The 26,273-nt window shown below is 40.2% G+C and overlaps 1 protein-coding gene across 10 annotated transcripts in view; it reads right to left on the reverse strand.

The window, feature by feature from the left end:
• Positions 1–26,273, reverse strand: part of LOC138744666 (sperm-specific sodium:proton exchanger-like) — a 224,828-nt gene that overhangs the window by 178,678 nt on the left and 19,877 nt on the right. For 4 of the 10 annotated variants that reach the window (XM_069901222.1, XM_069901204.1, XM_069901184.1 and 1 more), the window contains exons 2-4: positions 21,476–21,576; positions 10,929–11,057; positions 10,170–10,341 (exon numbers count right to left, since the gene is read on the reverse strand). In XM_069901222.1, coding sequence (XP_069757323.1) covers positions 10,170–10,341; positions 10,929–11,057; positions 21,476–21,576 — 402 coding nt within the window. Of the gene's footprint in view, positions 1–10,169; positions 10,342–10,928; positions 11,058–21,475; positions 21,577–26,273 lie in introns of those variants that run through there. The other 6 variants (XM_069901216.1, XM_069901211.1, XM_069901194.1 and 3 more) reach the window with 4 other exon arrangements.

Below are 26,273 nucleotides of genomic sequence, written 5' to 3' on the forward strand. Positions count from 1 at the left end.
TTCTGGAGAGGGCTGGAGTTCACCGTCCGGCCACTACTCCATCACGTGACTCCTCGGGAACCACTGTTCTAAATCAACATTTTTAATAAGCATGTTCCATGAACAGGGGATGGTAACACACCAGAAAGGATCTCATTTTCAAAGATTTTTCATCATCGAAACCATCCTCCTATTCGTCCTCTGGATTCTCGGATCCATTGCTTACATTGATAACACTAACAATGAAGATTTTGCATCCTGAACACTTTTGGGAGCATTTTATGGATTTTGGGTGACTGATCACGAAAATCATTTTAAAATTTTCCTATCACTTTTTTTTTTAAGATACAAACTATTTTTGTGATTTCCTGTCATATTTTAAACAGACTTCAAACATACAAAACAATGAAGTGCAATATGTCATTGAAAACTCATTTTCTGCATTCTCACTTTGACTTCCTCGATGATCTTGGTGCAGTGACAAATAAAATCAGGATTTTTTGTCATGAACAAGTCATGAAATTCGTTGTTTTGCACAGCATCTTAGTGAAAACATTCATATTATAACCATCTTACAACATTACTATTAAAAAAAAAACAATAATAGTGTCTGGTTCATTGATTATTCAGGGATCTGATGACAGCAGGGAAGAAGCTGTCCTCATGCCATTAAGTGGTCCTGTACCTTTTTCCCAATGGTAGCAGAGTGAAGAGGGCATGGTGGGGGTCTGAGGATAGAGGCTACTTTTTTAATGTAGATGTCCTTGATAGGAGTGAAGTCTGGTGCCTTTGATGTCGCCAGCCGTGTTAACAACTCTCTGGAGTTTATTCTTGTCCTGAGATTTGGCACCTCCATTCCAAGCAGTAATGCAACCAGCCACAATACTCTCCGCAGTACACCTGTAGAAGTTTACGAGGGTCTTCAGTGATATACCAAATCTCCTTAGACACCTCACAAAATATAGCTGTTAGCAAGCCTTATTTGTGACTACATCAAATGTGGAGGCTCCAGGACAGATCCTCGGAGATAGTGATACCCAGGAATTTGAAGTTCTTGATCTTCTCCACTACCGAGCCCTCAATGAGGACTGGATCATGTTCCTAAATCCTCCTGAAGTCCACAATCATCTCCTTGGTTATGCTAACAGGTTATTGTCATTACATCATTCAACGAGCTGATCTATCTCCCTCCTGTACACTTCCTCATTGCCTTTTGTGATTCTGCCAACAACTGTGATGCATTAGCAAACATAGATGGCATTGGAATTGTGCCTGGCCACACAGTCATGGATGTATAACGAGTGGAGCAGTTGGCTAAGCACGCATCCTTGGGGCGTGCTTGTGTTGATGATCAGTGAGCAGGAGACGTTGTTTTCAATCATACTGTGGTCTTCTTATAAACTGAATAATCTCCTTCACTTACCGGTAATATTTCACTTTTTTCCCCAATTAATTTTATATCCAGAAAGATATCCATATTGTATTAAACATTCCTTCAAGCAAAAATGACTGAGCTGGGTTTATTAAATACACCAATACATCATCAGCAAATAAATTAATTTTATACTCCTCATCTAAAACTTGCATACCTTGTAGCTGTGTATTTTGTCTTATCAACTCTGCTAAAGGTTCAATCACTAACGCAAACCAAGCTAGTGATGAAGGACAACCATGACGAGTTGATCGAGTTAACTTAAAAGATTCCGAAATCAAACCATTCGTCAATACTCTAGCTACCGGTTTACTATATAGATCCTTAATCCAACCAATAAAAGAAGGACCAAACTTAAATTTCTCCAAATCTTTAAACAAAAAATACCATTCAACTCTATCAAATGCTTTTTCTACATCTAAGGATATCACCATCGGGTGATCTAAAGATTGTCGAAATCTATTAATCAAACTAATCACTTGCAAAATGTTATCTGAAGCATATCTATTCTTTATAAAACCTGTTTGATCAATATGAATCAACTTGGGTAAAATTTAGCCAATCTATTCATTAATATTTTAGCTATTATTTTATAATCTACATTTAACAACGAAATTGATCTATATGAAGATACTTTCAAAGGATCTCTATCTGTTTTAGGAATTACTATAATTAAAGCACTAGAACAAGACTCAGGTAATTCATAATGTTCTCCAACTTGATGTAATACATCACCAAACACCTTAGATAAATCAATATAAAAAATTTTATAAAATTCAACCAAAAATCCATCATCACCAGGCGATTTATCGTTCGGCATTTCCAGCATAGTCATATTAATTTCTGAATCAGTAAATGGTTCTTCTAACTCCTGTATATCTCCATCCTCTAATATCAGTAAATTCAACTGTGATTAAAAAAGATCAATTGATCCAGTTTCCTGTTTTCCTTCATATGTATATAACTTTTTATAAAATGAATAAAATTCATCATTAATCTCACGAGGTTTATAAGTAATAAGAGAATTCCGTCTAACAGCATTACTAGTCCTCAATATCCGTTCTTTCTTTAATTGCCACGCCAATAGCTTTTGTGCTTTCTCTCCCCATTCGTAATACCGTTGTTTAGTCCTATTAATCTCACATTCAAATTGATAAGATTGCAAAGTATTATATTTCAATTTCAGTCTAGATAATTCTATTTTCTGATCTTCTGTAGCATCTTTCTGAAATTCCTTTTCTAACTCATCGATCTGTTTCTCTAATTCAAGACTCTGATTTAATCGATTCTTTTTTATTTTAGAAGTATAACTAATTATTTGTCCTCTCAAATAGGCTTTCATAGCATCCCATAATACAAACTTAATTTGAACAGAATTAGAATTTTCTTTCAAAAAAAATTAATTTGTTTTATCAAAAAATCAATAAATTCCATATTTTTAACAACCTTGTATTAAATCTCCAATGATAAGCTATTTGAATTTTCTCAGAAGTTTCATATGTAAAATATAACAGAGAATGATCTGAAATCACCCTACTTTTATATTCCGCTTGTTGTATTTTCCCTTGTAAATGTGCCAATACTAAAAAGTCAATCCTTGAAAATGATTCATGTCTAGATGAATAAAAGGAAAAATCTTTCTCTGTCGGATTAAGACGTCTCCAAATATCTACTAAGTTAAGATCTTTCATCAACACTTGGACCTGAATTACCATCTTGGATTTTTTAACTTTCTTCGGAGATTTATCTAATAAAGATTCCAAAACACAATTAAAATCACCACCAACTAAAATATTATCATTAGCCTGACGAAAACATAAAGATGCATCTGAAATAAATATTTCATCATCTGCATTTGGGGCATAAATATTAAGTAAAGTCCAAAATTCACTAAAAATCTTACAATTCAATTTAAGAATACATCCTGCCTTTCCCTCCATTGATTGCAATTCAAAAGATAAATTTTTATGTCACAAAATTGCTACACTTTTAGCTCTACAATTAAATGAAGAAGAATATACATGCCCAACCCAGTCCCTTTTTAATTTCACGCTTTCCTTCACATTCAAATGTGTTTCTTGTAAAAAGGCAATATCAATTTTCATTTTCTTAATACACGCCAAGACTTGCTTACGCTTAATTGAACTATTTAATCCTCGAACATTAAAAGTAGCAAACCTCAACTTTGACATATCTACTATTATTAGCATCGAGTCCACGCTGCTGAAGATCCAGCTGCGCTGGGTGGGTCACCTCTCCAGAATGGAGGACCATCGCCTTCCCAAGAAGATCGTGTTATATGGCGAGCTCTCCACTGGCCACCGTGACAGAGGTGCACCAAAGAAAAGGTACAAGGACTGCCTAAAGAAATCTCTTGGTGCCTGCCACATTGACCATCGCCAGTGGGCTGATATCGCCTCAAACCGTGCATCTTGGCGTCTCACAGTTCGGCGGGCAGCAACCTCCTTTGAAGAAGACTGCAGAGCCCACCTCACTGACAAAAGGCAAAGGAGGAAAAACCCAACACCCAACCCCAACCAACAAATTTTCCCCTGCAACCGCTGCAACCGTGTCTGCCTGTCCCGCGTCGGACTTGTCAGCCACAAACGAGCCTGCAGCTGACGTGGACATTTACCCCCTCCATAAATCTTCATCCGCGAAGCCAAGCCAAAGAAAGAAACTAAATACCAATAATATCTTTATATAAAAACTCAAAATCAACATATGTAGGCCCTCCAATAGAAAAAAAACAAATTAAAAACTAAATAAAATGAAAATAAAAAAACAATAAAGAAAAAAAAGAAAATCCCCCCGCCCAAAAAACTACCAAAAGGTAGTCATCCCCTAAACAAAAATTGGGTGTGGGTCACTCACCGGTGGCTGATGACTAGTAAAGAACTTAGTGCAAATCTCTCCCTCCCCAGCCAGTCAATAACATCAAAATATCATAATAACAAAAGAAAAAAATAGAATAAGAAAATTCTTCTTTTCATCCAGAAGATTCCAATCTCGAAGATCCCATTTCAGAAAGAGATAGACTCTTTCCATTCCTGTTTTTCCCATTTCTGTCATTTCTTCCATTTCCAGAGCAACCAGATTTTTCTTTAGGAGATAATGGTGGACTACGTCTTTGTCCTCTTATATCTGGCAATGAATCAGCAAAAATCATTGCTTCACGATCAGTTTCAAAAAAAACAAAATTGATAGTCTTCATAAAACATCTTCGACACTGCAGGGTAACGAAAAGTAGACTTATAACCTTTACGCCACAAAACCTCTTTAACTGGATTGAATCGACGTCGACGTTGAATGACCTCTTGACTCAAATCAGGATTTAAAAAAAGACTCTGCTATTCTGAATCAATAATGGGGTTTGTCATTGTCTCGCATTTTGTACTGCAAGTTGAAGTATTGCTTCTCTGTCCAAAAACCTCAAACATCGAATTATTACCGGTCTCGGTGGTTGACCAGCTGAGGGTGTTCTTCTTAAAGCTCTATGGGCTCTTTCCAGTACAAATCCCTCAGAGAAAAATTCTTGCCCTAATATTTGCGGAATCCAGTCTTTAAAGAAATGAAGAGGATCTTGTCTTTCTATAACTTCTGGCAAACCAACAATTTTCACATTATTCCTTCTGCTTTGATTCTCCAAGTAATCTATTTTTCTTTCTTGCTCCTTCTCACATTCTCCTAGTTCTATGATTGATTTTTCCACCTTCAACACTTTTTCTGTTAGAAGTCACTTGTAGTTTACAGTTCAAATAAGCAGTCTGAATTTTTTTTAATTCTTCATAAGATGCATCCACACGTGTCTTAACCATATTTAATTCTGAACTTATACCAGCATTCATTTGAACCATTTCATTCATTTGACATGTCAACAAAGGTTTTATAACCGCTTGAATAACTTCATTTAATTGCATACACTGTGATTCAGTAAAGCTCAGCTCTGCTCTCTCTGACATAGTGGCAGAACAAGGTAACTGCAGCTCCTGCTGCAACTCAACAGAAGGCATTTTAAAAATTTTACTGCGAGTCTGGACTCCCAGTGACGGCACTCCGACTTCCTCAGGGAGTCGCTGCTGGTCTCCCCTCTTATCTCGTTATTTTTTACATCAATTCACAAAGAAAAACGATTTCTTCAGATTGAATGCTACCTGATGCATTGCCACCACATAACTTCCTGTGTGCTCCCTCCATTGAAATCGAAAGGCTTTCCAAATCGGGGTCCACTTCTTGGGAACAGGCACCTTCTTCCTGAGAATGGGTATTTCCAGCGCCATCCTTCATTTGGTGAGTAATAGTTTTTTTTTTCAGCCCCCACAGGCAATCTTTGGTGTTTAGACAATGAAGAGATTGAGCCTGGGGCTGTATCAAGACGTCAAGGCCCCAAATCTTCAACACTTCGAAAATGTAACTTCTTCTGAACTTGAGGTTTAGTCTTTTTACCATTAGTGGCCATAATAATTCCTTAATACTTTAAACTAAAATTTAAAAAGTTTAAACTTGAAAACAAAGGGTTAAAAAAACAGGTATTTAGAAGTATGTCCAGAGAAGTCGAGATTGCACGTCTAGACTCTACGCCATCTTGCCACGCCCCCGTACTGTGGTCTTCCAATGAGAAAGTCAAAGATCCAGTTGCAGAGGGAATAATGGTATTGAAGGCTGAGCTGTAGTCTATGAAGAGCCGCTGTACTTATGAATTGCCGTTTTCAAGGTGATCCAAATCGGAGTGGAGAACCAGCGATATTGCATCTGCCGTGGAGTGATTGTGATGATAGGGTAATTGCAGTGCGTCCAGATCTTTAGTTAGGTACATGTTAATTCTGGCTAAGCCAAGCCTCTCAAACTATTTACTCACAGTAAAAGTTAGTGCTACTGGGCGGTAGTCATTGAGCCAGCAACTGGGTACAGGGATGATTCTTGCCCTTTTGAACATGTGGGAACCTCTTAACTGCCACAAATGAGAGGTAGAAAATGCCCATGAGCACTCCAGCTAGTTGGATGGTGCAGATTTTCAGTACCTGCCAGGTACTCCATCAGGATCTTGTGGTGCGATCAATGACCACTTGCAAACATAAAGCAAGAGTCAAAAGCTTTATTGATCAGAAGACCCAGACACGCCTCTACATGCTGCTGGCTCACGTTCAAGGCAGGTATGAGGGAGGAGACAAGGGCTCTCGGCCTTTATTAGGGGATCTTATGGGGAGGGTCTACAGGTATAGAAGGCAGGCCACCCTCCCCAGCCCAGTAGGGACATGCCAGTAATACCGTGTTCCACCATATTCACCCCTTTTTTGAATGAAGAATGGCAGTGTGATGCGGGGCAATGTCCATTGGCATGAGTCTTGTAGTCCATACAGTTCAGCTGCTCTGGCAGTTTTATTCAGTGCTGAGATATCCAAAGTACTGCTGGCTGTATCATTGGCTTGTTCACTCGGCTGGGTGTTGGAGGACTAAACAGCGTCTGTGTCTATCGGGTCCATAGGGGATGGGGAATTTGCTTGTAACAGTGGCGGGGGGGGGGGAAAGAGGGAAAAAAAAACTTGGGGGCCGTGATGGAGATGGGATCACTACTTCGTCTGTCAAGATGATCCCTGGATACGTCACTGCTCAGGGGTATCGGGTCCACATCCCTTGCTGGGACCCCGCTGATACCATGTCCAAGATGGACACTGTATCATTCCATCTCTCCAGGTACTTTACCAGTTCATACTGGGGGCTTCACATGCAGGAGGTGCATTCTAACATGCTTCCGGAGAAGCACTAACCGTGGGGTCATCAGCCAGACTGGCAGCATGTTCCCGACACCAACCTCCGAGGGAAGGAGAACAATTTTTAATGGCATCACATTGCCATTCTTCATTCAAAAAAGGGGTGAATATGGTGGGACACGGTATTACTGGCATGTCCCCACTGGGCTGGGGAGGGTGGCCTGCCTTCTATACATGTTGCATTTGTGGCCGTGCAAAGTAGGAACCTGGTGGCATGCAGCACTTCAGGAAGGACCTCTTGCCACTGGAATAATGGCATCCCTTTTGACTTGAGGGCCAAAAGGACTACCTTCCAGAACATACCATTCTCCCTCTCCACCTGCCCATTACTGTGAGGGTTGTAGCAGGTTTTTCTATTCATGTCTATGCCCTTGGAAAGGAAGTATTGCCTCAACTCCTCAGTCATGAAGGCAGATCCCCAGTTGCTATGAGCATAACTGGGGTACCCGAACAGAGTGAATACTGTGCGGAGTGCTTTAATGACCGTGGATGTGGTTATGTTGGGGCAGGAGATGGTGAATGAGAAACGTGAATACTTGTCCACAATGTTCAGGAAGTAGATGTTCTGATTCATGAACAGGAGGAGCCCAGATGTGTATGCTGAGACATTCGAAGGGGCAAGTGGCCTTGATGAGTTGGGCTCTCTCTAGTCTGTAAAATTGCAGATTGCATTCCGCACAGACCGAGCAATTGGAAATCAGCTCTCTGACTTCCTCCACTGAGAAGGGGAGGTTACAGGCCCTCACAAAATGGTGTAGTCTTGTGATCCCAGGATGGCAGAGACTATCATGGAGAATATGGAGGTAATTAATGCACCCTGGTGCAGGTTACGCTGGACAAGGCATCAGGTGGTTCATTGAGCTTGCCCTGCCAGTACAAGATCTCATAATTTTAGCTGGACAACTCAATCTCCACCTCATGATCTTGTCATTTTTGATTTTACCCCACTGTTTATTATTAAATATAAAAGCAACAACTTTCTGGTCTGTCAGCAGGGTGAATAGTCTGCCAGCCAAGTAGTGCTCTCCAATGACGCATAGCCTCCACTATAGCTTGAGGCTCCTTCTCGACAGCAGAGTGCTTGCATTCGGGGCCTTGGAGGGCGTGGAAAAATGCCACTGGCCTTCCTGCTTGGTTCAGTGTGGTGGCCAGAGTAAAGTCTGAGACATCACTTTCCACTTGGAACAGGATGGATTCATCAATGGCTGCATCCCTGCCTTGGCAATCTCGTCCCTGATGTCCCCGAAAGCCTTACGGGCCTCCATCGATGGGGGAAAGGTAGTAGTTTTCACTAGGGGTTGGGCCTTGACTGTATAGTTGGGGATCCATTGGGCATAATACAAAAAGAGCCCCAGGCACCTTTCTAAACCCTTGGGGTTCTGTGGCAGAGGTAATTCCAGAAGGGGCCGCATGCACTATGTTCCATCACATAACTCAGATTTGCCAGCTGCTTGGTGCTAAACATGCAATTTGTCTCATTTTATGTGAGATTGAGGACCTTTGCAGAGGCCAGGAACCTCTGCAGGTTCTCGTTGTGTTCCTTCTGGTCATGGCCGCAGATACATAGCCTTTAGTTCATTGTCATCCACCATGCAGTTAATATCCCTTTGGAACACCAACACCCCATTTGTGAGGCTGAATGGGACCCGTAAGAAATGATAGAATTGGCTATTGGCCACAAAGGGTCTTTTTGGCGAATTGGGATTTGGTGGTACACTGATTTGAGGTCTCTGGTAGAGAAGACCCTATACTTGGCGATCTACTTCACCATATCAACTATGCAGGGCAAAGGGTAGGCATCCAGAAAGGTGAACCAGTTGATGGTCTGACTGTAGTCTATCACGATCCAGTAATTCTCCTCATTCTTCACCACCACTGCTTGCACCCTCAAGGGACTGTTACTCAGATCTATTATGCCCTCCCCCAGTAGCCACTCCACCACCGTCTTGATGAATTTCCTGTCCTCGGACCTGTATCACCTGCTCTTAGTGGCCACAGGTTTGCAGTCCAGGGTAGGTTTTGGAACAGCAGATCTGGAAGGTGGCCAGTCTGCAGGTTGGGAGCACAGCCCAGCATTTGGGTGACGATTGGGCTCTTTGGGGGGAGGGGAGGGACCTCAACTTTGATTAATCTGAATTGTATGTCTCTTTTATATTGCACACAGTGAGTGGGCATTCAGAGCGAAGCAATATCAGAATACTGCTGGGTTCTGCCACCACAACCTGGACAAAAGTAATAAATGCTGTTCTGTTTAACTAACGTGCTAATTGTATTTGGGTTTTTTTTAAACAAGGGAACAAACTTTAACATGATCTCCTAAAAATGTAATCCCATTTCATTCTATGTAATCCCTCCTTCATTCTACAAATGTACTAATGTCTCGTGATTCCTTTCTATTTATACCAGTGGTCCACAATCTTTTTTTTTTGACTCACATACCACCTTAAGCAATTTCTTACTAATCACAGAGCACCTATGGCATAGGGAATACTTAAAGCGGTATGTGAGTGGAAAGAAAAAGGTTGATAACCACTGATTTATACCCACCACTGAATTGTAATTAGAGCTGAGAAACAAAAACTGCAGATGATGAAATCTTGAATGAGCAAAGAGAAGCTAGAGTGATTCTGCAGGTTAATTTGAGCAGGGCTGATGAACGCAAGAGACATAATCCACTGTGAATTCATCCATTTGTGTTAACAGCCATGAGTGCTTATATACAGTACAACTCGATTATCCAAAATGGTCGGGACCATTATCTGACTATGTCAGATAAATGGTTTTCTCGGAGAACTGGTCATTTTTTTTAAAATAACTCAGTAGCAACACCAAATCACTTGTATCAATGTTTAAACAACAAACAAGGGAAGGTTTTTTAAGCATTAAAATTATATTTAATTCTTACCAACAAAATGTTGGCCGCCACCAATCACAGAAATGAATCCAACGCATCCGCCAAGCACTGCCGATCCCTAATATGAACCTACCGCTGCCGCTGATCCCTGGGGAGGCCTCCTGAGCTGATGGAACACTCACTGGTGAGTCAGTGGGCTCTCGTCTCCCCAGTGGCCAGAGTCCCGACTCCAAATCCTTCCCTAGGCTGTTCATACACAGGGGAAGTAGGCCAAGGGGACGATTCTGAGTCGGCATCCAGTGTGCCTAAGAGGGAGGGAGGGAAGAGGATAGGAGAGAAGGGAACACCACTGAGTCTGAGGTCCTAGCTCCCGCCCAGGAGGCCATTCTCTAAGGACACCAGGACAAGGGATTCTTCCAACCGCTTGTAGCTGGGAGACTTTGGCACACAGTTTGAGATGGAGAGCTGGAGAGGAATGTCAATAGGGGAAGGTGAAAAAGAAATGGAAAGAGAGAGGGGACCGTTATCTGAAATGAGGACAAATATTATTCTAATTTCATATCAGGTGAATTTATTTTCAACCTGAGGTCAGTTTGGCTCCAAAAAAATTCAGATAAATGAGAATTTTTGATTTGTCTCCAATATCCTTGTTTATCTGAAAATGTTAAAAATTTTCAGATAAATGAGGATTTTGGATAATCAGTTGTACTCTACTCCAAATACCAACAGAGAGCCAAGTACATGTTCAAATTGAGATTTCCAGTCAATTGCAAATCTGAAAAAATTTATAAATGGGTTCATACTTCTATTTACTCTGCACGGTTAGTTTCAATAATCAAAGACAAACTGCAACAGACATCTAAACAGTGTAAAAAAAAGTTTAAAAACAGACCTGTGAGAGTGATTTCAAAAATATGTGAGATTCAATTTCAAATGCACTGCTAAATATCAGGATTGGCATAAATGTATGAATAAGCAGCAATGGATCAATGTTTGAAATGGTTCCACTGTATTGGCGAACCTACAAAAAAATGTAGATAGAATAATTAGACATCGAGAGCAATATATATTAAATAGAATTGATTTACCACCCGTTATATTAATTCTATACCAAATCTTTAGACTCTTTAAAGCAATTATCTGTTAACACAAATCACTTTCTGCACTGAAATTCTATTCTTTACATCTACTAGGATTCTCTGATATATCACACCATTAATAAGCTACTGTACAATAAAGCACATGCTATCAAATCCACATCCCACATTTTGAAAATTCTCTTCAATAACAATTTGAGCTCCATTACATCATGACACAAGCTGCTAGTCTTATTTCATCCCAATTCCCCCAGCATTTTCACCTAATGTAGACAATATCTGTTGCCTCTCATGTCATGCGAGTAAATTCATTGATATTAAACTTGCAGGCAAGTTTTTCTACAACTTTGTAATACCCTGCTTCTTCAAACCCTACATCTTTCATTCTTCTTGCTTATGTGCACATTACATGTCACCTCCTAGCTCCCCCACAACTTACTGTTGGAAACAATCCAAACTCCTTGCTATCATTACATTAAGAGAATTCAGCTGCATCAGGCAATACCTCTTGCAAGCAGAAGAGAATTGAACATTTCAATTACATCTGGAGTTTGTTATTGCAACAATGATTAATTTTATTTTAAAACTATCCTTTACTCTCTGTATTTCTTTGCATAATTAGGTTTATTTGCAAATAGCATTTACTTCAATTGCTGTTAGAATGTTGCCCATGTTTCAATTTTCAGTCACATCTGTTTTAGTTTTCAATCTATTTTAAAATAAATCCCAAACACTGATACGATACCCAGTTATTTAAACAAATAGATTTGTTTGCCAAATTTTCTTCTCCATCACATTTTGGTGCATTATCATAGGACTTATTATTGGCCAATGTTTCAACTGACAAATACCTCAATTATCCAAAAATCTTTCCAGATTTCTACAATACCTTCCATCATTAAAATCAGCTTCAATTTTAACACTATAGCATGTATTAAGTAACTGCCATAGTCATTCTAATTTGTGCCTTATAACATGCAGATATTGTCAACTTGTTTGTCAAGCATCTTCAAATAGTTTGTCCAGACCAGCGTTTCCCAAACTGGGTTCCATGGAACCTGGGAGTTCCGATGAAAGGGGTAGGGGTTCTGCGGAAAAAATGACTGAATAATAATGATCTACCTGCTTTTCTTTTAAAAACTTTTTACTTCTGCTTTAATTAAATTTGTTTTTGGGGTGGTGGGGGAGACAATATGGTGGCCACAGTGTGGGGAGAAGGGGGTGAGGGGAGGGGGGAGCCAACCAGACTCAGGAAACCTGGGATGCTTGGTCTTTTCAAAGTGACTGAGGTGAACATCACAGAACACCAAACACTGCAGCAGCCAGTTTCATGGCCATCAGAAATACCCAGAAACCTTTAAGAACCTTATCTCTGCCGAAGGACCCAAGGGTGTAGTCATGACTCAGAAGTGACCCAAGGAGAATGTGCAGTGTTCTCCAAACCCCATCTCTGCATGGGTGAAGCCGGTAATTGTGGGCCAGAGTCGGTGCCATGCCGTTGCCGGGATGATGCGCATGGTGGTTTCTGGGAGCTGGTGGCAGCAGCATAAAGATTTGCGGTATGTGTGAGGAGGGGGTTCCAAAATATTGGTGTCCACCCTATCATCTGTAGTAAATGAACAACAGGAGGGGTGCAATGAACTGGGATTCACTGGTAGTATGTTGTGCTTTTGACTGGCTCCATCTCCATCTGCTCACATATAATCCTGGTTTCCTGCCTAAACCCAGAACTCTTCTGTGATGAATCTGCATCATGCTGTCAGTCTTTCGCTCTGCTTAGACTGCTCTACTGACATTGGACGTGTATTATCTCTACCACTAAAGACAGTCCCTTTGGCTATAACTGTACACGCACCCATTATCATTTATTATTGGGCTACTGAGTTTCTACTAATAAAAGCCATGATTCCTGGTTAACTACACAGCCTTCGATTTCTTCATTAACTGGCACTTAACCTTCCGAAGACTACTGTGAGACCCTACTCCTCCAATCATGAGGTTTTATTCAGGCTACAATTTTATTAGCTTATTCCTTAAATGATGGAAGCACTACTCAAGCCTGGTATGCTGCTCATAGATGCTCTGTTCCCCGACGCAGCTGAGGAATTCACATACCGGCTAGACGGCTTCCAGACCTACCCGAGCACGACCTGAGATGTCTTCCACACTGATGAACTCAGGATGTCTGCACTCAATTCAAGGGTAGGAACAAAAGGGAATGCAGTCATCAGGGACTGCACTATTTATGATGCTGCCATCAAGACATTGAAGGCTCAGTACCTGAAGTCACAAAATGAGGTACTAGTGAGGCACCAATTCTCTCTCCGTCACCAACAGTCAGGAGAGACCATCGATGACTACCTGCTGGATCTGTGGATACTTGCCAAGAAGTGCAGGTACAAAGCGGCTACGAAGAACAGATCCAGGACATTCTAGTCACAGGGGCATGAGGCAGCGACTACTTAAGTCAGGTAAGAAGAACCTGGCTAGCCACGTTGAACTGGCCAAATAGTTGGAACAGGCCAAGCTCAAGAACGCGACCTCAAAGCCAGCGAGCTCGGTCACCCAGGTACCTCTTCCAAGGACAGGCTGCTCCTGCTACTCCAGCACTAACGGCTGCCACTTCCCATGCTAGGAAGTACTTTTTCTGTGGCAAGAGCCAACATCCCCGATCTCGTTGCCTGGCTAAAGACTTGGTGTGTTCCAGTTCTGGCAAGAAAGGCCAATGGGGGAGGGTTTGCTGTGCGAGGAGAAGCCTGGGGAAGTCTGCGGTCTGCACCACAACCGGATCCAATTCCAGCCCCAAGCCATCAGCCCCGAATTCACCCAAACCCACTTGCTGTACTACACGCCAACAGAGGGTGGCAGTAGCAGTGAGGAAAAAGGTGCAAAAAGGCTCAGCAGCCATCTTGCCGTGACCCAAATTCAACCTCAGCACCACGAGGTCAACGCCATCTTACCCATGCAGGGCAACCCAGGACCGTTGGGGGCACTCAAGTGAGGAGTATGGAGTCTCCGGGGTCCTAGCCTCAATGGTCCTAGATCAGGACAGACCTCACCAGCTCAGCAACTCCATAGTGACTGTGAAGGTAAAATGGCAATCCACTAGATGCCTAATCGACACAGGCTCTACTGAAAGCTTCATAGACTGAGAGTGTGCAAAAGTATCACCTATCGATGTATCCTTCCAATTATCACATATTCCTTGCATCTCATTTGCATTCTATGAATATTCAACAACATTGTACATCTGTCATTTGAAGTGGGAGGGGGGGAGATTCTGAAAGATTCACCTGTATGTACTTGATGAATTGTGTGCTCCGGTGCTGTTGGGTCAGGACTTCCTGTATCATCTTAAAAGTGTGACCTTGGAACATTCTGGTCCCCTCCCCCCGTAATGGTTCGGAACGGAGGGCCCCTAAAATCAGAACCCACATGCAGACTCTCCACAATGAATATCATCCCCTCCCCCCAACCTCTTTTCCCGAATTTGCCCTCAGACTGAAAACCTATTGCTACCAAGAGCAGGAGGTAAAGCACAACAGACCAAGATTTCTTAAAGTCTGAGACACAATGTCTGCTTGACGAAGATATAATTGAACCTAGCACCAGCCTGTGGAGATCGCAAGTGATAGTGGTAAAAGGGGAAAACAAGTCCAGGCTAGTAATTGACTTTAGCCAAACTATTAATCAGTTCACACTCTGGATGCATACCTCGAATTTCAGACATAGTGAAAGATATTGAGCAGTATCAATCATCGACCTGATAGATGCTCATCACCAGTTGCTAATCCGTTCTAAGGACCATCAATATACGGCAACTGAGGCTAACGGTCATCTCTATCATATTTTTTCATATTACATCCAGTGGAGGTTCACCGTCTCTTAAAAGCCACTAATTTCCCCTTCTCAGTTGATGCCCAAATGGCTTTTAACTAACTCCGGAATCACAGTGTGAAAACCACCATGCACGCGATGGAGTAGTATGTACCTTTCCAAATGGAAAGTGATGATTCAGATGTAGCCCTGGTCGCCACCCTTGACCAGGCGGGCAGGCCGGTTGCATTGTTTTCTTCTTGGACATTACAAGGCCATGAGCTCTGGAACCCATCTGTGGAAAAGGAGGCTCAAGCCATTGTCAAAACATGAGGCATTGGAGACACTACCTGGCTGGTAGGAAATTTACGCTCCTCACTGACCAGCCCTGTGGCATTCATGTTTAATAATGTCAAGGGCAAAATCAAAAATGACAAAATTGCTAGGTGGAGGATCGAGCTCTCCACCTACAATTATGACATTGCCTATCGGACAGGAGCTCTTAATGACCTCCGGCCAACTGCAGTCTCTGCATAATGAGCTCTGCCATCCAGGGGTTACCCACATGGCTCATTTTGTCAAGGCGTGCAATCTGCCCTACTCCATGGAAGACGTCAGGGAAATGACCAATTCTTGCCAGGTCTGCACGGAATGCAAACCGCACTTCTACTGCTCCGCAAAGGTACACCTGATCAAGTCATCCAGGCCCTTCAAATGGCTCAGTGTTGATTTTAGGGATCGCTCCCCTGCACGAGCGGGAACACTTTCTTCCTCTCTATCATTCATGAGTACTCCCGATTCCCATTCGCCATTCCGTGTCCAGACATGACTACTTCATCAGTCATAAAGGACCTAGATTCCATTTTCACCCTGTTCAGGTATCCCAGCTATATTCATAGCAGCCAGGGCTCATCATTATGAGTGACAAGCTATGTCAGTACCTGCTGGTGAGGGGCATCACATCCAGCAAGACTACTAGCTACAATCCCCGGGGGAATGGGGAGGTTGAAAAGGAGAATGCCACTGTCTTGAAGGCTGTCAAACTAGCCCTGAAGTCAAAAGACCTTCCAAACTCATGCTGGCAGGAAGTCATCCATATGGTGCTCCATTCCATCCATTTGCTACTATGTTCCATGACCAATGCTACTCATGAGCTCCTATTCAATTTTGAAAGAAGATCAGCATCAGGAACTATACTCCCAACCTGGCTCACCACTCCTGGACCAATCCTTCTCAGGAAGCACACGAGGAGAAGCAACACGACCCCCTGGTGGAAAGGGTGAAACTGCTCCATGCCAATCCCATGTATGCCTATGTGGAGTAACCAGATGGCAGAGAGAACAGGGTCTCCATCAGGGCCCTGGCACCCACCATACAGAGGTTCCGTTGCCTCAAGTGCCCTGCGAGCCACTGAGCTCATTCTCATCATCCCCAGTCAGGGCCTCAGGGGATCCAGTTCAGGAGGAAAGCGCATCCCTCTCCATCATTGAGCCGGAAACCCAACCCTCCTCTCCTCCCTCACAAGGAGACCAGGAGATCCAAGGACCCCCAGTGCTAAGGCACTCCATCAGGATCTCCAGACCCCTGGACCACTTAAATCTGTAAATTTGTAAATAACTGTACATCTTTTGACATTTTTTTCCCAGATTTCATGTTCTCTGTCTCTGTTCTCTGCGCAGGGTGCAAGGGGTGGCAGGGGCAAGCCAGGCCTGTGGTGGAGAGCAAGGGGTGCCGTGGGTAGCCCGGGTTCCTGGCAAGGTCGGGTGTGGGTGGGGGGGGGGGAGTTTGCCTTTCTAAAGCTCAGCCTAGCCCCAGGTGGTAGTTAATCTGCTACTGGTGAGTTTATCTACTTTCTTACTATGCTTGTGTATATACTAGGTCTCTTAAACTGTAATTGACGATGTTCTGTGATTTCCAAGTCCTCCCCAAAAGAGTCCCGTGAGTTTAAAAGTTTGGGAAACCCTGCTCCAGATGAAATGCTATAATAGAAATATAGAGTGCCCTCCATAACATTTGAGATGGAGACACTTTTTTTTCTTCTTTATTTGCTCTTGTGCTCCACAGTTTTTAATTTGTAATCAAACAACTCACATGTGATTCAGGTGCATATTCCAGATTTTATTGTATATTTGAGTATATTTTGATTTGACCATATGGAAATTACAGCAGTTTTTATCCATAGTTCCCCCATTTCAGGGCACCATGATGTTTGTGACATTTGGCTTCACAGGTGTTTGTAATTACTCGGTTATGTTTAATTGCTTCATTAGTGCAGGTATAACAGAGCTAGGTTTGCTTCTAAGCTTTTGATCACCTTTGGAGTCTATAGCTACCATTTTATTTTTAAATCAGGAGGACCAGAGTTGTACCAATGAAAATCAAAGAAGCCATTATGAAACTGAAAAACAAGAATAAAACAGTGAGGGATATTGCCCAAGCTTTAGGATTACCAAAATCAACTGTTTGGAACATCATTAAGAAGAAAGAACGTGGGGGGCGTGGCAAGATGGCGTAGGGAACAGACGTGCCTTCCAGACCTCTCCTGATTCTGATTTATTTTTTTGTCTTTAAGTGCCCGTTAAAGTTCTTTTAAAAGTTTATAAATAAAAAGAGGTGCTGGATTAGTGCCTAATGGTCTATATGCAAAAAAAAAAGGTAAAAGAAAACATCAACAGACTGTTAAAAAACTACATTTTCCAAAATTGTCTGAGCCTACTTGTTTACAAGAAGCCAGGACTCAGCGTAGAATGGATCCAGAAGAAGATGTACAGAATTCGGCATTGAAACTCCGTTTTAAACTGGTAAGGCTCTCTGAAGGTCGCACTCAACAGCTTTCAGAACAAAGGGCTGGCCGGGTGCCAGTATTTCACACAACAGCCACTGTGAGTGCTGTTACTGAGACTTTGACAGTTGAATCAGCTGGGGCGCCACCAGCTGGAGAGTTAAAGAGCTGTCATTCGACTGCTACAGTGGTGGCACTGCAAAATGCATCTTCAATTACAACGGTTTTTCCAGACATCGATTCAGTGAAGATGATTAAAGAGATTTGGCTTCAAGATAACCCTGATCTTCAGTCTCCTGGCATTGCTGGGGGGACTTTGAGGGATTTTTATACGAAGTCAAACTGCTAGAAAAGATATTAAATTAAGGGAAGAGACAGAAGATCTCGTGGTCTCTAAGGAACAGCAAGACCCCATTATGCCTGAATCTACTTCTGTTGAAATGTTTGTTAAGGATCTTGAAGATAAGATATATTCTGTATTGAGTCACTTAGCTAATTTTGTGAACCCGTTTATTTCCAAGATTAATGCGATGGCGGAAGCCATTAATGGAGCTTTTAAGCTTGAAACCATTGAAAGATTTGAAATGTGTGATCAAGGTTTAGTCGATGTACAGGATCAACTGCAAGATGAAAATAGAATAATTGAAACATTGCAGATCCAAAATAAAAATTTAGCAAAAAAGGTTGATTATTTGGAGAATTAATCTAGACGGAACAACGTGAAAATTGTTGGTTTGCCAGAAGGCATAGAAGGACCAGATCCAAGAAAATTTTTTACTGAATGGATTCCACGAGTGTTAGGACAGGATAAATTCCCTGAAGGTTTAATACTGGAACATGCTCAGAGTTTTAAGAAGAAAATCTTTTTCAGGACAGAATCCAAGACCTGTTCTGATCCGTTGTTTAAACTATTGTGACAGAGAAACAATTTTACGTACGGCTATTAGAAATGCCCAGCAAAATAGATCTCCTTTGATGGTTCAGAATAATCCTGTTTTCTTCTATCAAGATTTGAGTCAAGAAATTATGTTTCAACGACGCAAATTTAATTCTGTGAAAGAACGGTTGTGGAAAAAAAGACATAAGGCAACATTCAGGTATTCTGCAGTACTGAAGATTTTTCAGGATGGAAATCAGCCAAAGTTCTTTGATAATCCTAAAGAGGTTTTGGACTTTGCTCAGTCTCTACCAATCATGCAGTTTCAGGAACTATGTAGTCCTTTAAGGTCTCCAAAGAGAGTAGAGATGTAAGGTGGGATCCAGATTTTTAAAAGAAATGGAAGCAATGGTGACCGAAGTGGTAACGTTGATTTAAAAAAATAAATCTTTTTTTTTTGAGAAGAGTTTAAATAGTTTAAATAATGATGATAGTTTAATGAAATGGGAGTTGGGAGAGGGAACTGGGTGGGCACTAGTTTCCAGAAGTCATCAGCTACCTGTGAGTTATCTCACACCCAATATTTTGGGGGAGTTACAGCTTTGGGCGGTTTAAACAGGAGGAGGTAGTCGTGACCTCCGACCTGTTTTTTTTTTCTTTTTAATTTTTGGGTTAAGAAGTGAAGGTTTTTTTTTATTATTTTTTAAAAAATAAATAATTTTTTTAAACTATTTGTTTTCTGATTGTAATTGAAAGGGAATTAGGTTTTTTTCCTCTCCTTTTTTTTCTCTTTTTTTTGGGGGGGGGGGTTCCTCTTTTTTCTCTCTTTTTTAAGAGGATGATGTCACAGAAGATAAGTCAAAAACTGAGGATGTTGAATTAGATGAAGAGGAAGATGAGGGGAAAGGTGATAAGAAGAAAATCAAGTACAAATACATTGAGGGAGAAGAGTTTAATAAAATTAAGTTAATTTCGATAGAGAATTTTGAAGATGTAATAAATGAAGAATATGGAGAATTTTATAAGAGTTTGAACTTTTTTTTTCTTTTTTTATATAAGGGGAGGGGAAGGGAATAAAAAGTTTATCTGATTGTTTTTCTAAGGGATCTTTTTGTTCTCTCGATGAAATTATAAAGGAAACTTGGTGTTAATAGAAATTCTGTATTTATGTATTATTAATTATGATTTTTTGTATAACAGATATGTGGTTGATATATGATTTTAATATTTGAACTTAGTTTTAAAGTGGATTTCATTTGTTAAATATATGTATTATGTTTGATTTAAATATATGTTTAAGGGTATTATTTTAGTATTGATTTTTTTTGTTGTTAGTAATTTTTTTTGTTGTTAAGTTTTATTCTTTTTATGTAAGTGGGGTTTTTTCTATTTTATTTACAACATTGTTAATTAATTCTTCACTCTTTATTTTGGGGGGAGGGTTGGACTAATTTTAAATTAGATGATTAATGTTGTGTTATAATTATTGGGGGGGTTAATGTGTAGTTTAATGATGTAGTATTCTAATTTTTATTATCTTATTTTTTATTATTTCTTTAAATGTAATTTTTATTTTATTCATGTCATAAAATTTTAAATAAAGTTTTTTAAAAAAGAAGAAAGAACGTACTGGTGAGCTCAGTAATTGCATAGCATCTGGTATTCAAAGGAAGACCTCCATTGCTGATGACAAAAAAAATTCTCAACATAATGGAAAAAAAAATCCCCAAGCACCTGTCTGACAGATCAGAAACATCCTTCAGGAGGCAGGTGTGGATGTATCTACTGTCCACAGAATACTTCATGAATAGAAATACTGCAAGATGCAAACCATTAGTTTGCTGTGGAAACAGGATGGCCAGATTACAGTTCACCAAGTATTTAAAAGAGCCTACAGAATTCTGAAAAAAAAGTCTTGTGGACAGACGAGATCAAGATTAACCTGTATCAGATTGGCGGCAAGAGTAAAGTGTGGAGACATAAAGTAACTGCCCAAGATCCAAAGCATACAACTCATCTGTAAAACATCGTGTTGGGGGTGTTTTGGCCTGGGGCTATGGCTGTCACAGGTACTAGTGGACTTATCTTCATTAATGATATAACTATTGATGGCAGTTGCAAAATGAATTCTGAGCTCTATCTTATCTGCTCAAGTTCAAGCAAATACCTCCAAACTCATTGGACGACACTTCATCCTTCAGTAAAACAATGATCCCAAACACATTACTAAAGCAACAAAGGAGTTTTTCCAAAGCTAAATCCTGGATATGTCTTGAATGGCCAAGTCAGTCACCTCATCTAAATCCATTTGAGCATGCCTTCTACATGCTGAAGAGAAAACTTAAGGGAGCAAGCAGGAGCTGAAGATGCAGTAGAAGCCTGACAGAGCTTTACCAGAGAAGATACTCAGCACCTGGGAATGTCAATGAATCAAGCAATCATTACATCCAAAGGATATGCAACAAAGTACTAAGCATAACTACTTTAATATGCATACCATTGCTATGCCCCAAATATTATGGGGCCCTGAAATAAGGAAACTATGTATAAATAGTGCTGTATGATTACAAATTTTAAACTGTGGACCACAGGGGCAAAGAAAGGAAAAATGTGTCTTTGTCCCAAACTTTATAGAGGGCACTGTAGTTGTCAAAGCAGTGCTTTTATAGTGATGATTCAGGAATCTGACTCGTTCCCAACACTTGGATCTCATTATCTGAAGCATATTTGAGAAACTAAGGTTATAAAATCTCAAATCACATTATGAAAGGAATTTAAAAACCCAACAGAATATCATGCAAACAAGCATACAACTTTGAACCAAATTTAAACAAAGTTAGACATAACATTAAAATTAAGATTCATACCCATGGATACTTGACAGTCAATGTTCCAAAAGCAATTCCAAACATGCAGATAATTACAGCATAAGGAACCTTTGTTCTGTTTAGCAGGGTTCTGACCACAGCTGAAAAATAGAGAATATCAAATTCTCACAAGCTGAATAAAAATACCACTAAATGGTACAAATAAATAAAAAATCAATTCAACCAATAATTTAAATGGCTAAACATGTATAGCTTGTGTACTAATGATTTTATTATGGCATCTCAGAATTTTTCACTAATTAGTTCTATTCAAGAGAGAGAATGTTAAAATGCAAGTATAATAAAATCAATCCAGGACAACAATAAATCTAAAATACCATTGTTTTCCACAAAATATTCAGAACACTGACAAGATATTTAACACCTTTAATTAAGTAATTTAAACCCCACAAAAGACAATGCAATGCACTATTACAATGCAAATTATATCAATTTTGATTCAGGCACCTATTCAATAACTCATAACAAAAAAAGTTAACAACTGCAGGGTTTGCAAGATGGCTCTGAAAGAGGGAAATGTTTAAGAAATGTAAAAAGGAAATTCTATATTAAGAGGCCAAAATAGTTGGTTCAGTAACATTTGGAGGGGGAAACAGCTAAACAAAGGAGAGGGAAAATCCAAGTCAGAGAGATATAAAATTTTTAATTTTCATTGAATTGCTTTTCCTGCTTTCAAGTGTTATTAATAGAGTTTTTATTTATGTACCCCATTTAAAGAGATAATTTGTGTATTTTTTAACCCAGAGCTGTGAGTGAAAGTTAAATTTATACTGCACATTCTTGGTCCAGCCACACTAAAGAAGTTTGTTTTCTGTACTACCACCCCCAACCTTTGAACTCCTCCAAAATAATTTACAAATAATTTTTTTTAAAAACAAAATAATCCTTTTAAAGAATAAAAGAACATCTTTGAGAGAAATCTGATTGAGAAACTACAAAAAATATAATCATGTAATAATGGAATAAATCATTCCCAATCTTGAAAACTTCCATTAGATTATTCCTCATCTTCAGTTTCCAAACTGAAGAGTCTTAACTTTTACAACTTTCCATAACAAAAATCCTTCATCCCCATTTAATATACAGTCAAACCCTTCAAGCAAGTAGCAGCCTCAAGGAACTGGCAAAAAAAAAGGAAAATAAATTTTAAAAATTAAAATAAATAAGAATAAAATAATAGGTGAAAACTGTAAAACTAAATGTCCTCTGAAGAAACAAATAAACCTTTGGTGAAGATTAGATTAAATATTCACCCAGCAGAGGGCTTTGCTTGTTGCAGCTGTTTGTGAAAAGTTGTGTGAAACAGCAATGGCGTCACCCAGGGTGAAAAGCTGGTTGATCCCACTCGCTGTTGGGGTGACTCTTCTTATCCCCTGCTTAGTAAAAGTCACCCTGGTCAGAGGCTTTATTTGTCAGCTTGAAGGAGGAGGAGTTAATTATCTATAATGTTATTATTTATCATTCGGGCAGCTCTGTTGACAGCAAAGGTTAAATGTTTCTAAAGAATGTGACTGAAAATAAAGTAAAATGTCTCAAGATTTATATGTTCACGCAAGTGAAGTTTGTTTAGAGCAAGTATAGTATTTTGTCTTAAACCTCTTTTTTCTTAATGCAGGTCTATTAGTTAGGCAATGTAAAAGTCTCAAGCAACCAGAAAATATTCTTATCTGGTATCTAGCAATCCCCATAGGTACCAGATATCAGAAGTTTTACTGCACATGAAAATCTCAAAATCTTTGTTTAAAGGTGGATCCCACAAAATGATATACAATACTGCAACAAAACTTAATCAGTGATACAAAAAGTTATAAAACAATCTCTTTGGTGGCAAACTATATTCTTCTCAAGATTAAGCCAACTGAAAAGCATGAAAAAATTTTATGAACTTTCCACATCACATTTGAATATTTGTGTACTTGAACAAGAGTTTATCAAAATTCTGCCATTTATAGTTTAAAGCTTAGAAATTCATGAGAATCCAGGAAATCTGCTAAAGGGCCATTTGCCCAGCTTCTTTCCAAGAAAAGAATTAAACTGAAAATTATTGAATGTGGGGATTTAAGACTTCTTCGTGCCTTCCAGCCTGGTTTAAAAGCTGATATCCCTGCACCAAGTACATCCATCCTATTAAAACTCCGAACACAATGACACTGTGTATATTCAAGAGGGAAATGTTTGTTTGTTTTTGGTCAGTATGGTTCATAGTGTGAAAAATTTTTAAAAATTTTAAAAAAACTTTCAGAAATGGAAAACCATTGGAAATGTGTTTACTAGCACAATGTTTACTAGCACTTCGCAACAATCTAGTGATGGTGTGTGCATCATACAACATCTCATTGCTGATTGCTAGATCTGGTAAGCCTCATACAATTGGAGAAAAGCTGTAAAGGTTAAACCCTTATGTTTTTTAACTCTTAGTTTATTTGGTGCCTATTTCTTTAAGAGACTGGTTTGTAGTGTTGCCATAGTTACAAAGATGTAATGTGTCGTAATATCCACGCAGACTAACAGCTTGCTCATTTTTCTTCAGGATGTGAAGGCATGAGCACGAGAGATTTTTCTTTGAATTTTTTGCATCTCTAAATATTTTCTGTTTCTCTTTAAATTTCTTTAAATATATATATGTATATATATATTCTAAATCTCTTTAAAGTTTGAGCTTCTTTGTTTTATATCTTATATAATAAATGCTTGTTCATTGTTATGAAAGTCTTAATGTGAAGTTATGCAAAATGTTTATCCATTTTATCAATGAATTAAAGCTACATGAAGTAGCTGCACAGAGTGGGATTTATTGAATTAAAGAGATCAAAATTTGGAATGTAGCTCATGCTTTTGGAAGATGATGCTTTGAAATTAGGATACATTAGAGTAAGGGAAGTGTTGCCTATAGAGCTTATTCAACTTGACAAATCACCTGAACAAATGATTAATGCTATTCCTCTCAGTGATAACTTGTTCAAAGAGTGGATGAAATGGCTGAAAACATTGAAGGCACATTGTGCAACATGCCTAGGACAACAGCATTTGGCTTACAATTAGATGAGCCTACTCTGCCAGGCAATAAATCTTTGCTTCTTACTTGTATTCATTTTATCAGAGATGAAAGTTTGGTTCAAGAGTTGTTATTTGTAAGATGATTAGAAACAGATACAAAAGGGGAGATAGAACCAGTAGGCTGATAAACAGATTCTTCCCACGGGCAGTGAGATTGCTGAATGACTGATAAACTGCTCATATAAACATCTAATTTGCTACTATTTATTTGACTATTTATTTATTTTAATATATGTATATACTTGCTGCATATAAATCATTTGTCTGAATGTATGTTTGCATGTTTTTGCACCGAGGACTGAAGAATGCTGTTTTGTCAGGTTGTACTAGTACGGCTCTGTATACGCTTATCTTTGTGAGGTTTTTCAGTTGGTTGTTTTTCCAGACTCTTTTGTGTAGTCTTCCAAAGGCGCTATTTGCCTTGGCGAGTCTGTTGTCTATCTCATTGTCGATCCTTGCATCTGATGAAATGGTGCAGCCGAGATAGGTAAACTGGTTGACCGTTTTGAGTTTTGTGTGCCCGATGGAGATGTGGGGGGGCTGGTAGTCATGGTGGGGAGCTGGCTGATGGAGGACCTCAGTTTTCTTCAGGCTGACTTCCAGGCCAAACATTTTGGCAGTTTCCGCAAAGCAGGACGTCAAGCGCTGAAGAGCTGAAGAGCTGGCTCTGAATGGGCAACACAAAGATAAGCGTATACAGAGCCGTTGTCATACCCACACTCCTGTTCGGCTCCGAATCATGGGTCCTCTACCGGCACCACCTACGGCTCCTAGAACGCTTCCACCAGCGTTGTCTCCGCTCCATCCTCAACATCCATTGGAGCGCTCACACCCCTAACGTCGAGGTACTCGAGATGGCAGAGGTCGACAGCATCGAGTCCACGCTGCTGAAGATCCAGCTGCGCTGGATGGGTCACGTCTCCAGAATGGAGGACCATCGCCTTCCCAAGATCGTATTATATGGCGAGCTCTCCACTGGCCACCGTGACAGAGGTGCACCAAAGAAAAGGTACAAGGACTGCCTAAAGAAATCTCTTGGTGCCTGCCACATTGACCACCGCCAGTGGGCTGATAACGCCTCAAACCGTGCATCTTGGCGCCTCACAGTTTGGCGGGCAGCAGCCTCCCTTGAAGAAGACCGCAGAGCCCACCTCACTGACAAAAGGCAAAGGAGGAAAAACCCAACACCCAACCCCAACCAACCAATTTTCCCTTGCAACCGCTGCAATCGTGTCTGCCTGTCCCGCATCGGACTGGTCAGCCACAAACGAGCCTGCAGCTGACGTGGACTTTTTACCCCCTCCATAAATCTTCGTCCGCGAAGCCAAGCCAAAGACTAGTACAATCAGATGGTAATAAATTTGAACAAGTTTATGTCTAGATTTGTCCAATTAAGATTCTGCCCTTATCATAGTAAGAAAACTCCGAACCAAAAATCACAACTTACAATCACTTTGATTATAACTGTTTTACATGATCCGACATCAAACTTCTTGAATTCTCACCACCTTTTAGCAGTTCAGCATACTGTGCTCCTCAGGCTCTACTCCTTTGCTGTCAAGCTGACTGGGGCAATATTGATGGTTCATTCAATCAAAGGAGATCTCCAGCAAATATTTTCTGCATCTACAACAGTGGTTCCCAAACTTATTCGTGCTGCCGCCCCCTTCGCTCCCAAGCCATGTCCCAAGCGCCCCACCCCCACTACACACACAATGAT

The sequence above is a fragment of the Narcine bancroftii genome, chromosome 1, assembly GCF_036971445.1.
Source record: "Narcine bancroftii isolate sNarBan1 chromosome 1, sNarBan1.hap1, whole genome shotgun sequence".
NCBI lineage: Eukaryota > Metazoa > Chordata > Chondrichthyes > Torpediniformes > Narcinidae > Narcine > Narcine bancroftii.